Raw genomic sequence first — 12,589 nt, forward strand, 5'->3', positions numbered from 1 at the left:
CCAGAGGAGGAGGTAAAGGCAGCTACAATTACAATGTTTAAAAGATATTTGGACAGTTACGTGGACAGGAAAAAGTTTAGAGGGACATGGGCCAAATGCAGGCAAATGAGATCAGCATCAATAGGCATCTTGGTCAGCATAGACAAGTTGAGCTGAAAAGCCTGCTTCCATTATGAACAAATCTATTGATCTAAATTTGCCTTAAACTAATATACAGGTGTGTGCCTTCTATCTAATGCAAATTTCTGGATTTGCCTCTTCCATTGCAACTGAGACACGTTTTTACAAGATCAAACTTTCGGTACTAAACAGCAATGTCCACAATACCAAATATTTCCACCCCTACTCAAAAATAACGCTTGTATTACCAAGATTCACGCAAGTTCTTTTCTATTCAACCCTTTTAGTGACACAGTTCAAGATTATACTTATTTCTTCCATGGAGCACATGTGATGCCTAATTTTGCCTTTCATGCAGTTTAAATTCCATTATTCTTCTACTAATTTTGAGGATTTGTGGTTAAAATAAAGAACAAGGTATTTTTCTCTATTGTACTGCTGCTACTCTTATTATTTTACATATCTGAGTTGTATTAAAAGTTATCATCTCCAAAGGAGTTTTCAAGATTATCTTATTGAGGTAGAGAAGCAGGACACATGCAATTCTGTGTCTCTTCATGCATTAGTGTAGCAACACGATATGACTCAGATAAATGTGAGCCTGACCTTACAGTTGTCAAGCAATTATTTTAAGCCATGGTTGGACTGAAACCTGTGGTGCTGCTAGAGCAGCCAAAGACAACTTAAGCTTTGCAGTGAGAAATACAGTACATTTTAAAAGGAGAAATCAATACAATGATAAATCCTTAAAAGCTAACAAACTGTTGTATGATATTCCAGCAAGCTATGTATCGAGGGAAGTAGAAGAGATGGAGGTCAAAATGGGGCTCAGGGTACTGTACTTTACCTTTTAGAAACTTAAAGGTTACAAAACTGCTGCATGCTTATCCCATTCTCCAGAACAGATATCCATAATTTTAATCTACATTAATGATAAAACTCCTCTCAAGAAATTAACTGAAATACAGAAGATTTTATTTATAAAATCTCAGCACATATAAGAATCTAAGAAATAGGAGCAGGAACAGGCCATATGGCCCTGGTCCACCATTCAATAGGATCATGGATGATTTAATCTTGACCTCTTCACTTTCACATCTAGTCCCTGTAACCCTCAATTATCCTACTGTTCAAAAGTCTGTCTGATTCAGTCTTGAATGTAATCAAATATGCAGAACCCACGACTCTCTGGGGTAGAGAATTCTCAATATTTATGACCCTCTGAGTGACAAAATTCCTCCTCGTGTTTTTTAAATGGACAACTTCTTATTCTGAAACTATGACCCCTAGTCCCACGAGAGGAAATATCCGCATAGCATTTTTCTTTGAAGTGATTTGATATGTTTCAAAAACGAGAACAAGCCTAACTTGCTCAACCTTTCATCAGAAGACAATCAATACTCCATTGTTAGCGAATCCTCTACCTATGCAAATGTTTTACCTCGAACATCAAGAGTCTAACTTTGTGTAGTAACATTTTATGTAGCACTTCATCAAACGCCTTCTGGAAAACTAAACAAACTACATCTACCCTAATTGTGACATCCTAATCATCTAATTATCTGTTGTATGTGATTTCTCCTTTATAAAGTCATGCTGACTGCATAATTATATTCTGATTTTCCAAATGTCCTGCTACTACTCCTTAATAAAGGATTTTAGCAGTTTCCCCAATGACAGATCATGGGCTAACAGGCCTAGATTTTCCTGCTTTCTGTTTCCCTCCTTTCTTGAAAGGGGCATTACATATACAGCTTTGCAATTTTCTGGGACATTTCCAGATTCCAGGGAAATATGGAAGATCACAACTAATGTATCTACTATCTCTGCTGCCACTTCTTTTAAGATCCTACAATACAGGTAATCAGTTTCTGGAATTTGTCACCCTTTAATTCCATTAACTTGCTCAATACTTTCCTCATTAAGAAGGTTGGTTTAAGTTCCTCCCTCCCTTTTTCCCCTTGATTTTTCATTATTAGTCACATGATTTTAGTGCCTTCTTTCATCAAAACAGGTATAACATATTTATTTTAAGTATCTGCTGTTTTCTCATTTACAATTTTTAATCCCCAATCTCATCCACTAAAGGACCAATGTTTACTTAGCAAATGTCCTTTTTAAAATATATACTTGTAGAAGCTCGCAACTGTTTTTCATATTTCTTGATACCTTACTCAAGTTATTTTTTTCTCCTTTTTATGTTTTGTTAGTCATCCTTTGCTAGCTTTTAAAATTATCTCAAACCTCTGGCCTACCACTAACCTTGCTAACATTGTAAGTGTTCTCTTTCAGTTTGGTAATGTCTTTAGCTCCCTTAGTTAGCCACGGATGGGTCATCCTTCTTGTTGAGACTTTTTGCTGGGAATTGTGAAACATTTCCTTAAATGTTTGCCATCTTATCTTTTAAGTTATTTTTCCAGTCTATTTTAACCAACTCTACCTTCAAACTGAATGTGAAATTCTAAGATATAATTACTCTTCCCCAGCAAATTCTTTACTACGTGATTATTAATTAATCCTGCCCTCATTACACATGACAGATTCTAAAATAGTTTATCTCTTGGTTACTTCCATAACATACTTATCCAAGAAAATGTTCCAAATACACTCAATGCAGTTGTCACAAGACTACTTTTGGCAATTTGATTTATCTAAGAAGAGTTTTTAGGAGTGGTACAGTGGAGCAAATAATAGAGATGCTACCTCATAGCTCCAGCGACCCAGGTTGAATCCTGATCTTGGGTGTTGTCTGTATGGAGTTTGCATGTTCTCCCTGTGACTGCATGGGTTTCCTTTGGATGCTCTGGTTTCCTCCCACATCCCAAACATGTAGGTTGGTAGATTATTTGGCCACTGTAAATTGCCCTCAATGTATACGTAAATGGCACAATCTGGGGGAGCTGATGGAGAATTCAAAAATGGGAGGAGTGTACGATTAGTGCAAGTGGATACCTGATGGTCAGTATGAATTCTACGGGCCAAAATGGCCTGTGTCACTATCACTAAAATTACAGTTGCCCATAGTTATTACATTACCTTTCTTACAAGTCTCCATTTTTACTGATCTATGCTACCATACATCTGTTGTTAGGGGGCCTAAAAACCACACACACGTGACTTATCTTCATTGCTATTTCTTATCCCCAACAAACTGATTGTACGTTTTGATCTTCTGAAGCAAGATTGTATCTTACTACAGTACTCACCTCATCCTTTACTAACAGAGATCCCCACTGCCTTTTCTTGTCTAACTGCAAAATGTCAAATATCCTGGAACATTCAGCTCCTAGCCCAAGTCACCTTGCAACCATGTCTGCAATTGATAAATGTATCAAAGTAATCAGCAACTTAAAAGGCATTACTGGAATAAAAGTGGAAGATGTTTTTCCACCTTTTACCTGTTGCATGACAGAATCAGCAATGCTCAGCCAGAGGAAAGGTTAATGTACATTCTACGGAAAAAAGACAAACAGGGAAAAGATCTGAGGGTGCACTCAGCAGGAGGAGTACTAAGAGAGCTGGGTTGGGACAGCATTGGACCAGTCTGTTTCTCAGCCATTCAATCCAATGTGGAGCAGCAAGGCCTTTCCCGATTCTTAAATACTATTACCAAATTTTCCGTGGGATCTAGATGAGACAAGCTATTAACGATTTGCTGGACCCCAGCTTATTTTCCTATTGCACTAATTGCCTTCCCTAAAAGCTAGAAACCAATTAGTAACAGGAAAAACTGAAAACAAACCCATTCATGAAAGTACTTTAGCCCAAGATCTTTATGGCCTCACACAGCTTGTACCAAATGACTAATTGTTCCATAATTCTTATTTTGCCTTAAAGGAGATAAAGTTTCCACAGTTCAAAGTATTACACTAGCTCCCAGAAGATTTCTCTCTTCCCAAGTGAATTTCTACCTTGCCTTCCATAGCCCCTGTACCTACAAGACCAGTTGCCTGCATGCACAACTTAAACCTCCACAGACTCAGGACATGGTAAGTTCCATCTTACTGCAATATCTGAATCTTAAGAACATAAGCAATTTGGAAAGAAACATTTTAGAAGGGCAAATTTAAAAGACAAATGGAGTGACTAAAGATATTTAGCATGCATTATTTTCATTCTACTACAAGTTAAATCAATGTACAACTCTTCTTTATAGTTTAATTCCTATTTCAAAATAGTTTCTTTTGGCCCTGGCTTTACTAGTGAACATAACAGAAAATTAAACAAGTGCTTTAGAATTCAGAACCATATATCTGAACCCAACAAATATTTTGTGTGCTACTTTAGTTAACTTGAAGCCAATGTCTTGAAATAGCTGTTTCTGCAGCCATTTCATTGAGTTCCAACTCCTGTTAACTTAACTGATAGAACTGTTGGTAAAGTATATTTGCCATATCTTGATAATGACATTGTTCAGTAAGATCCAGGCTGTTCACAGTATCAGACAGTATGGCCCAGAAAACTCCAGTGTACTTAAAAGTCATTTAGCATGGAAAGCAGTCTGCTACATGGGCATGCTTTCTGCTGTGCTGAGAAGATTGTGCTGAATGGTACAGGACTACAACACAACGCTCTTCTACATCATGAAATAAACTCATAGGTGCACTGTACCAGCTCAATCTATTAAGGTGATCAACACAAAAGGTTTCTCCAGCTGTAGATCAGAGGTGGAACCGCTGTTAAAAAAAAACCTGTATTTGCTATTTGGCACATGTTGTGATGCAAGTATGACTTTACCTAAAGTGGTATCCAGAAAGAGTGACAATAGGAATCATATGGAATTAGTTTGTCATGGATAGACAAACTGAGCAGTGGAGAATCAACACTGAACTACACCACAAGACATACAGAGAAACAGGGGAAAGAGGGGCAATATATTTTTCTGTCCATGACTAACTGCAAGTTGTTCATGTACAAAAGGCTGAATATGCAAAATACAATACACAAGCAATGGTTCACTGTAATAACATTGGGTTTAACATCTCGCAACATCCAACTATGACATTACACAGCCAAGCAGGATCTCAATAGTTGACAGATAAACTCTTTTCAGCATGCAATGCAAATTTACCAATGTACTAACTTGAATGATTTTTTTCTTATTTGTAAACAATGGTGAAGAACAACTAACTGCAGCTGCTGGAAATCTGAAATAAAAACAAAGTATGCGAGAAATACTTAGCAGGTAAGGCAGAACCTCAGTGGAGAAATAGCTAATGTTTCAAGTTGATGGTTACGTCTTGTGCTCTAGTTAACTGTTGATCCTCCACTTCTCTATCTACCCAAGACAAACTAATTCCATTCGATTCCAATTGTCACTCTTTCTGTGTACCACTTTACATAAAGTTATTTTTGCATCGCAACGTGCTAAATAACAAACACAGGTTCTTTTAACACTGGCTGACCTCTGATCTACAGCTGGAGAAACCTTTTATGTTGATCAGCTTAATACAGATTGATGATCTTTCATCAGAATTAGGAAAAACTTGAAAACAGGCACCTATTAAATTGTGAGGTGGAGGGGTGGAAAAAAAACAAAGAATGTATGTGATAAGGCAAAGAAGAGAAAATGGATGACAGATTGCTGTCAGCCAAAAAAAAGGGTGGCGAAGGATTGTTAACAAAGCTGATCAGTGTGGAGAAGCAAGTAGAGGGCAAACAGAGAAAAAAATTGCTGGAACTGCAAATTCCTGGGAAATGAAATAAAAGACAAATCTGGATCAATCCAGTAGGTCAGGCAACATCTGTGTAAAGAGAAAAACTGAGTTTGCGTTACCGGTTGATGGCCTTGCATCTGACACAAATTGAAATGGCTGATTATCTGAAATTATTGAACTCAATGTTAAGTCCTGAAGGCTGAAGTGTACTTAAGACAGAAGATAGGATGCTGTTACTTGAACTTACATGGAGCTTCATTGGAACAGTGTAAGAGGCCAATGAGTGACACTGCAGAGTTGGAGTAGGATGGAGAATTAAAATGATAAGTGCTACTGAAGCTCAGGGTCACCTTTAGATTGAACAGAAGTCTTCTGCAAAGCGTTCACCCAATCTACATTTTCCGATACAGTGAAGACCAAAGCAAGAGTATTTAATACAATACACTAAACTGGTGGAAATGTAAGCGACCTGGAAATGTTTGGGTCCTTGAACAGTGGGAATGATTAGGTAAAAGGCCAGGTATTACATCTCCTGCAATTTTAGATGAGGCCAATTTATCTGAGAGAATACAAAAAAATCTGAAAGGCTAATGACTGCCACTAACAGGTGGTCAATGCACTGAAAACCCTTATGCAAGAACCTACGTCCACATGGTCTGAAGTACCAGCTGCATATTTAACTGCACATATTTGCAAAGATCAATAGCTCTGGTAAATACTATTCTGCAGCCTTATACCTTATTGTATTATATCATATATCAGCCTTGGAACATAGCACAAAAACAAAGACTGACAACTTCTCTCCATAAGAGTCAACAATATATCAATTTGTCTTTAAACATGCTAATCACCTTGCACTCACTTTTCAAAATTTAGTTATCAAGACTCCCAATTAAAATATTACATGCAGTCATGGAATGTTGTAATGCATTACAATTTGCTACATCGGCAATTATATTTTCTGTACATTACCCATCCCACAAAATACGTTCTAATAAAATGAAATCTAAAGGCTGAATTTCGTTATTTTATTCCTCCAAACCACCTGGAGATGCAGCACAGCAAAGTCTACTATAAAATGTCACATGGTGATGACTATGCTTCATTAATGTTGGCATAGGTACAGTGTATGTCGTCAGCTACTTAACATTTGTACTTACTTTTTCTAAATTAGTCTTCAACTAAGCAAGGTATACAGAAACAATTTTCTGATTTTGGCTCTTAAACTGGTTCTAATGGCACAACTCCATTCAACTTTGCTAATGAAATCCTACCACAATCTCCCTAAAATGACTTAATTTTACTTCTTACTTCGGGTAAAATAATGTAGCAAAATAGATCTGCATAGTCCTAAAAAAAATTAATGGAAATTTATTACACAGAAGGAAGCCATTTGGTACAGCACATTCAAGCAAGGAAGTAAAATTTAAATTAATTCCACTCTCTGGCTCTCAGTCCAAAACCCTGTTGGTAACAGTAAATGCTCAAAGACAAACTCATTATATGTGATTTCCAATGAGGTTTCTGCCTCAAATCATCCTTTCATACAAGAGTTCCAGGCTCACCGCTCTTTAGCTAACAAAAAATATTCAACTCCCTCTACTTATTAGCTTAAATCCATGTTCCCTAATTACTTACCATTTTCACATTAACCCTATCTAGACCTCTCGCAATTTTATCTATCAAAAACATTGGTTAGGCCACACTTGGAGTATTGTGTGCAGTTCTGATTGTCACATTTTAGGAAGGATGTGATTGCAATGGAGAGGGTGCAGAGGAGATTCACTAGGATGTTGCCTGAATTTGGATTATTTCAGTTATGAGGAGAGATTGGTTGAACTAGGTTTGTTTTTCCTGGAGTGGAGGCAGCTGAGGGGTGACCTGATAGAGGTGTACAAAATTGAGGGGTATAGATAGGGTAGATAGTAAGAATCTTTTTCTTATGGTGGGGATATCCAAGACAAGAGGGCATAGGTTTAAGGTGAGATGTAGGAGCTTTAGAGGGGATCTGATGTGGAATTAATGATGAAATATGTGAGGTTATCCACTTTGGAAGGAAGAACGAAAAAGCAAATTGGTATTTAAATGAAATACTACAAAATATTGCACCAGTCATTGAATATGTTCAAAGAGGAGATTGACACATGGAGTCAAGGGGTATGAGAAGAGAGAGGAGGTTAAGATTGGATCAGCCATAATCTTATTATACACACAACAAAATAGGAACAGGAGTAGGCTGACTAGTCGTTCAATATGTTCATGGCTCCTGTGCTCCAGGCCTCAATTCGTCTTCTGTGTCAGTTCCACATAGCCCTTAATTCCCCACTCCTTAAAAAAATCTATCTAAATACCTCCAGTAATCTAGCATCTGCATCCTCTGGGGATTAGAATTCCAGAAATTTACCACCCTATGTGTGAAAAAATTCCTATGCACCTCAGTTTTAAATGACTGCCCTCTTAGATCCTCTCGCTGGTGGAAACATCTTAACATCTACTTTGTGTGCCCTCTTAGGATTTTACACATTTCAGTAAGCTCACCCTCTTTTTTCTAAACTCTAAAGTATACAGATCTAGCATTTTTAGCCATTTGTGGAAGAACCACCCTCTCATTCCAAGAATTACCCTGGCAAATCCCTTTTGGACCACTTCCAAAGCTGATATATCCTTTATTAAATAAGGAGACAGGATTCTAGGTGCAACTTTACCAATACCCAGTATGGTAGCGTAGCGGTTAGAGTGATGCTATTGCAGCACCAACAATCAGGGTTCAATTCCCGTCACTGTCTGTAAGGAGTTTGTACATTCTCCCCGTGTCTCCATTGGTTTCCTCCAGGTGCTCCGGTTTCCTCCCACATTCTAAAGACGTACAGGTAGGTTAAAGTGGGTTTAAAACAAAAATGGGCAGCGCAGACTCATTGGGCCAGAAGGACCTGTTACCGTGCTGTATAAATAAAGTTTAAAACTAATTCCAACCCCCAAGCAATGAAGTCCAATATGCAATTTGCTTTCTTAATTACTTTGCTAATTGTACCTATAAGCTAATCTTTTGTGTTTCATGCACCAGAACAATTAGATTCTGCTGTACTACACTCATTTGCAATCTCTCTCCATTTACACACTAGTCAGGAGATTGATTCCTCCTGCTGAAGTGCATGACCTCACACTTAACTACATTAAATTCCATTTGCCAAGATTTTGCACTCTCACTCAGCCCATCTATTTGGTGTTGCAGAATCCAAATATCCTCACTTCCACATACCCTCCCACCTATGTTGTGGCATCAGCAAACTTGGATGGTTACACTCTGCCTCCAAGTTATAAATAATGGAGAACAAAGGAACTGATCCTTGGGCACTCCACTATTTATGCCTTTCCAGTCAGAAACTCTGTTTTCAATGTGATAAACAGTCTTCAATTCATGTTAATACACTTCCTCTAATACCATCTCTTATCTTGTACACTAGCCTTTCATGTGACACCTTATTGAATGCCTTCTGGAAATACTGAATGACAGCTGGTTTGAGCAATCAACTGGCCCTGGTCCCATTTTCTTATGTTCTGTAGCCTAGCTGTATAAAGTTTTTCAGTAGTCTCTGCGTTCTCATTAGGAAAAAAAATATCTCATATACCTTATTAATCACCTACCTGCTGTCTTCGGGGATCTTTGTGCATGTATCACTAGGTCCCTTTGCTCCACAAGGCTTCTCAATATACTACCATTTATTGTGCATTCCCTGGTCTTAGTTGCCCTCCCTAAAGCAATACTTCAAATTTCTCTGGACTGAATTCCATTTGCTGCTTTTCTGCCTACCTAACCAATCCATTAATACCTTCCTGGTCAACAGTGTTTTACCCTCACTGTCAACCACATGCCCATTTTTTCTATTATCTGCAAACAAGTTAATTATGCCCCTGAATTAAGGTCTAAATTATTGATATATACCATGAACATCAAGGGATTCTGGGGAACTGTATTGTAAATAACATTCCAAACAATAAAAAGTCATTGGTCATTATGCTTTGCTTTCTGCCACTGAGCCAATTTTGCTACTTTTTCTTGGATCCAGTCACCTTTTGCATTTCTGATCAGTTTGCCATGTCACTTGCCTTGCTGATATCTACTGAGACCCGAATGAATTCCAGCCCAGATGAACAAGATAAACATCTTCTCTCTATTGAGGCCAAGAGCACTCAGTAAAATCAGCATGGCATGGACATCTTCAATTCTCTTTGATGCATGGCCACAGCATATGAAGCCACCTATAACTCAACAGTGTAGCGTGGTCACTAGTTTGCTTGATATAAAAAATTGAAATGTTAAGCGGTTAATTGGTTATATGAAACTGAAAATGTTTGCCTATCCCATCATCTTGACTCACCTTAGTGGGCATACTCAACTGCATACACTTTTTACCTCTCTATAAGCCACTTCATCCAAGAAGCTTCATAGCCTTTTCCTATTCTTACACTGCCTGTTGTACTTGTACATCCATGGCTGTTTATCTCCCCATAAGGTCAGAAGGAAATCAGAAATATGTGAAAACTAACCACCAGTTGCTGGCACCCATCGCTTCATATTGCTCTCTGAGCCATCTACATTCACAATAAGGCTCCTTCATCCAAACTCATCATAAACAAGCATGCTGAATGAAAAGCTTATTGAAATGTGTTCACCAACAGTGTTTCTCTGTCAATAAAATCAGTATGCCAGCAATAGGTTTTGCTATTAGCTGCCTTGCTAGCTCCTAGTTTTCAAGTGCAAATTAAACAAGCCACACAAATAGATATTACAACAATTACTGAAAAATTTGGTCAAAGAAATACATTCTAAGGAGCACTTTAGAGAAGGAGAAAGAGCAAATGATTGAAAGTGGGAATTCAAGTTTACAGCCTTGGAAACCATAACCAAAGCTACCATGTCAGAATAAGAGGAACGCAAATATTCTAAAGCTGAAGGAAGTTACAGGCTTTACTGGTCTTAGATAAACCTGAACTCCGCAGCCTACATACTTGTCACTGTCTGATTCCACTAGTTCCCTGATAAAGCAAAATGATGATGGATACACAAGCCACGATTTCTAATGGATTTGTAACACTTCATGCATTAAGATCTTCATGTAGGCTTCGTTATATGTTGTGAGCATCATGAAGTGGAAAATTCAACAATAAAGATGACCTTGTGTATAAGATTCCCACACCCTCCCAGCAACACCCTCCCCACATCCATTCTTTTAACCATCTTGACTAACTTTATGCTCATCAAAATGTGGAATATGGTTTTTAAGTAACTTTACTTTCACTCAGTTCAATGAATCCTGTTAGAATGTGCACAAGTGCAGTCTGCGTTTATATAATGAGGTCTACAAAAAAGCCTTAGTGCATGAAATGGTAGAATTGAATGGTGCTGAGGACACTTATTTTTGTAAGTAAATACCAAGGGATAGGTTGAAGAAGCTAGTTTTAAAGTACATTGACAACTGGGAGAGAGGCAAGCTGATGCAGAGATGCTGAAGGAAAGTTTCAGACTCCATTGTCATTATGGTTGACAGATTAATGAAACATATTTTAACAGGCTCTCACAAACAGCAATGTAATATGGCCAGATAATCAGTTTTGTGATGTTGACTGAGAGATAAATATTGTCCAGGATACCAGGTATAATTCCCTTGCTCTCCTTCAAGCTCATAGCAGGGTGGCCATTACACCCACATAAGAGGGGAGTAGTTGCTGAATCTAACCTTCATCTGAACAATGGAACATCCAATAGTGCAGCCCTCCCTCAACATTGCCCCGAACTGGCAGCCAAAACTTTTGTTCTCACATTTCTGGAGTGGTATTTCAACCCCAACTTTGACTCAAAGACAAGTATGCTACCATCTGCATCATCCCATATTCTTGCCCATATTGATTTCTAATCATTTCACGTGCTTGCTCAAATCACGCAATTTCTACCAATCTTACATTTGCAACCTTGTTTTTTTTTAAAAAATTCAATTATGGGCTTTGCCAATAAGAGCATTTATTGCCCATGCTAATTGTCCTTGAAATAGATAGCGGTAAATCACTTTCACAAATCTATAGTCCTTATGGCATTCCAGGACCTGGACATAGCAACAATCAAGGAATAGCAACGTATTTCTGACATAACCATTGAGTCTGTCTTGGAGGAGAACTTCCAGGTGATGGCATTTGCTGTTGTTCTCAGTCTTCATAGGTTCATAGAGTTAAGAACAAGGAAACAGGCCCTTCAACTCCAAATTTTAGTCTGCTAGGCTTATGGTCATCACTCTAACTCTTTTTAGTTACTTGGCACTAGCTTCTCCTCTTTAAACCACTTTATAACATTTCAATATAGAGGACACAATATAAATCTGAGTAGTTGGCAGTTCGAGAGTTTACTTGAATAGTTTAGTTGAAAGAATCTAATGGAATGTTTTCATTTCATCAATATGACTAATCTGCCAACTTCACAACGCCATTAATGTTTCTTGAAATACTACTGACAGAAGCCAAAATTCCCAATGTTTGTTTCAATTCATTTGGTCAGAAATTAACAGTCAATTGTACCAATTATTGCTTTGCTACCCAATAACTATAGGACTGTAACCATACTGAATTAATTGCACAGAATTAACAGCTGCACAACTACATTGTGATCCAGTTTGGTCTGTCTAAACTAATGATAGGACATTTAGTTTTATACCTGATAAAAATGAAGTTAAATTGTTTTCTGAATATTTTGATTGTTTTGGATCCACTTTCTCATATTAAATCTTATCAGAACAGCAAGTAAGTCATTATTGAGGTACAAG

At 37.7% G+C, this 12,589-nt stretch overlaps 1 protein-coding gene across 5 annotated transcripts in view; it reads right to left on the reverse strand.

Annotated features, from left to right (window-relative positions):
* The window catches only part of cnot2 (CCR4-NOT transcription complex, subunit 2), a 113,480-nt gene that overhangs the window by 81,805 nt on the left and 19,086 nt on the right, over positions 1-12,589 (reverse strand). For 2 of the 5 annotated variants that reach the window (XM_052030653.1, XM_052030651.1), the window contains exon 2: positions 2,824-3,020. The exons of the other annotated variants lie outside the window; for them this stretch is intronic. In XM_052030653.1, coding sequence (XP_051886613.1) covers positions 2,824-2,949 — 126 coding nt within the window. In that variant the 5' untranslated portion in view covers positions 2,950-3,020. The remainder of the gene's footprint in view (positions 1-2,823; positions 3,021-12,589) is intronic. 5 annotated transcript variants of the gene reach the window in all.

The sequence above is a fragment of the Pristis pectinata genome, chromosome 15 (genome assembly GCF_009764475.1).
Source record: "Pristis pectinata isolate sPriPec2 chromosome 15, sPriPec2.1.pri, whole genome shotgun sequence".
NCBI lineage: Eukaryota > Metazoa > Chordata > Chondrichthyes > Rhinopristiformes > Pristidae > Pristis > Pristis pectinata.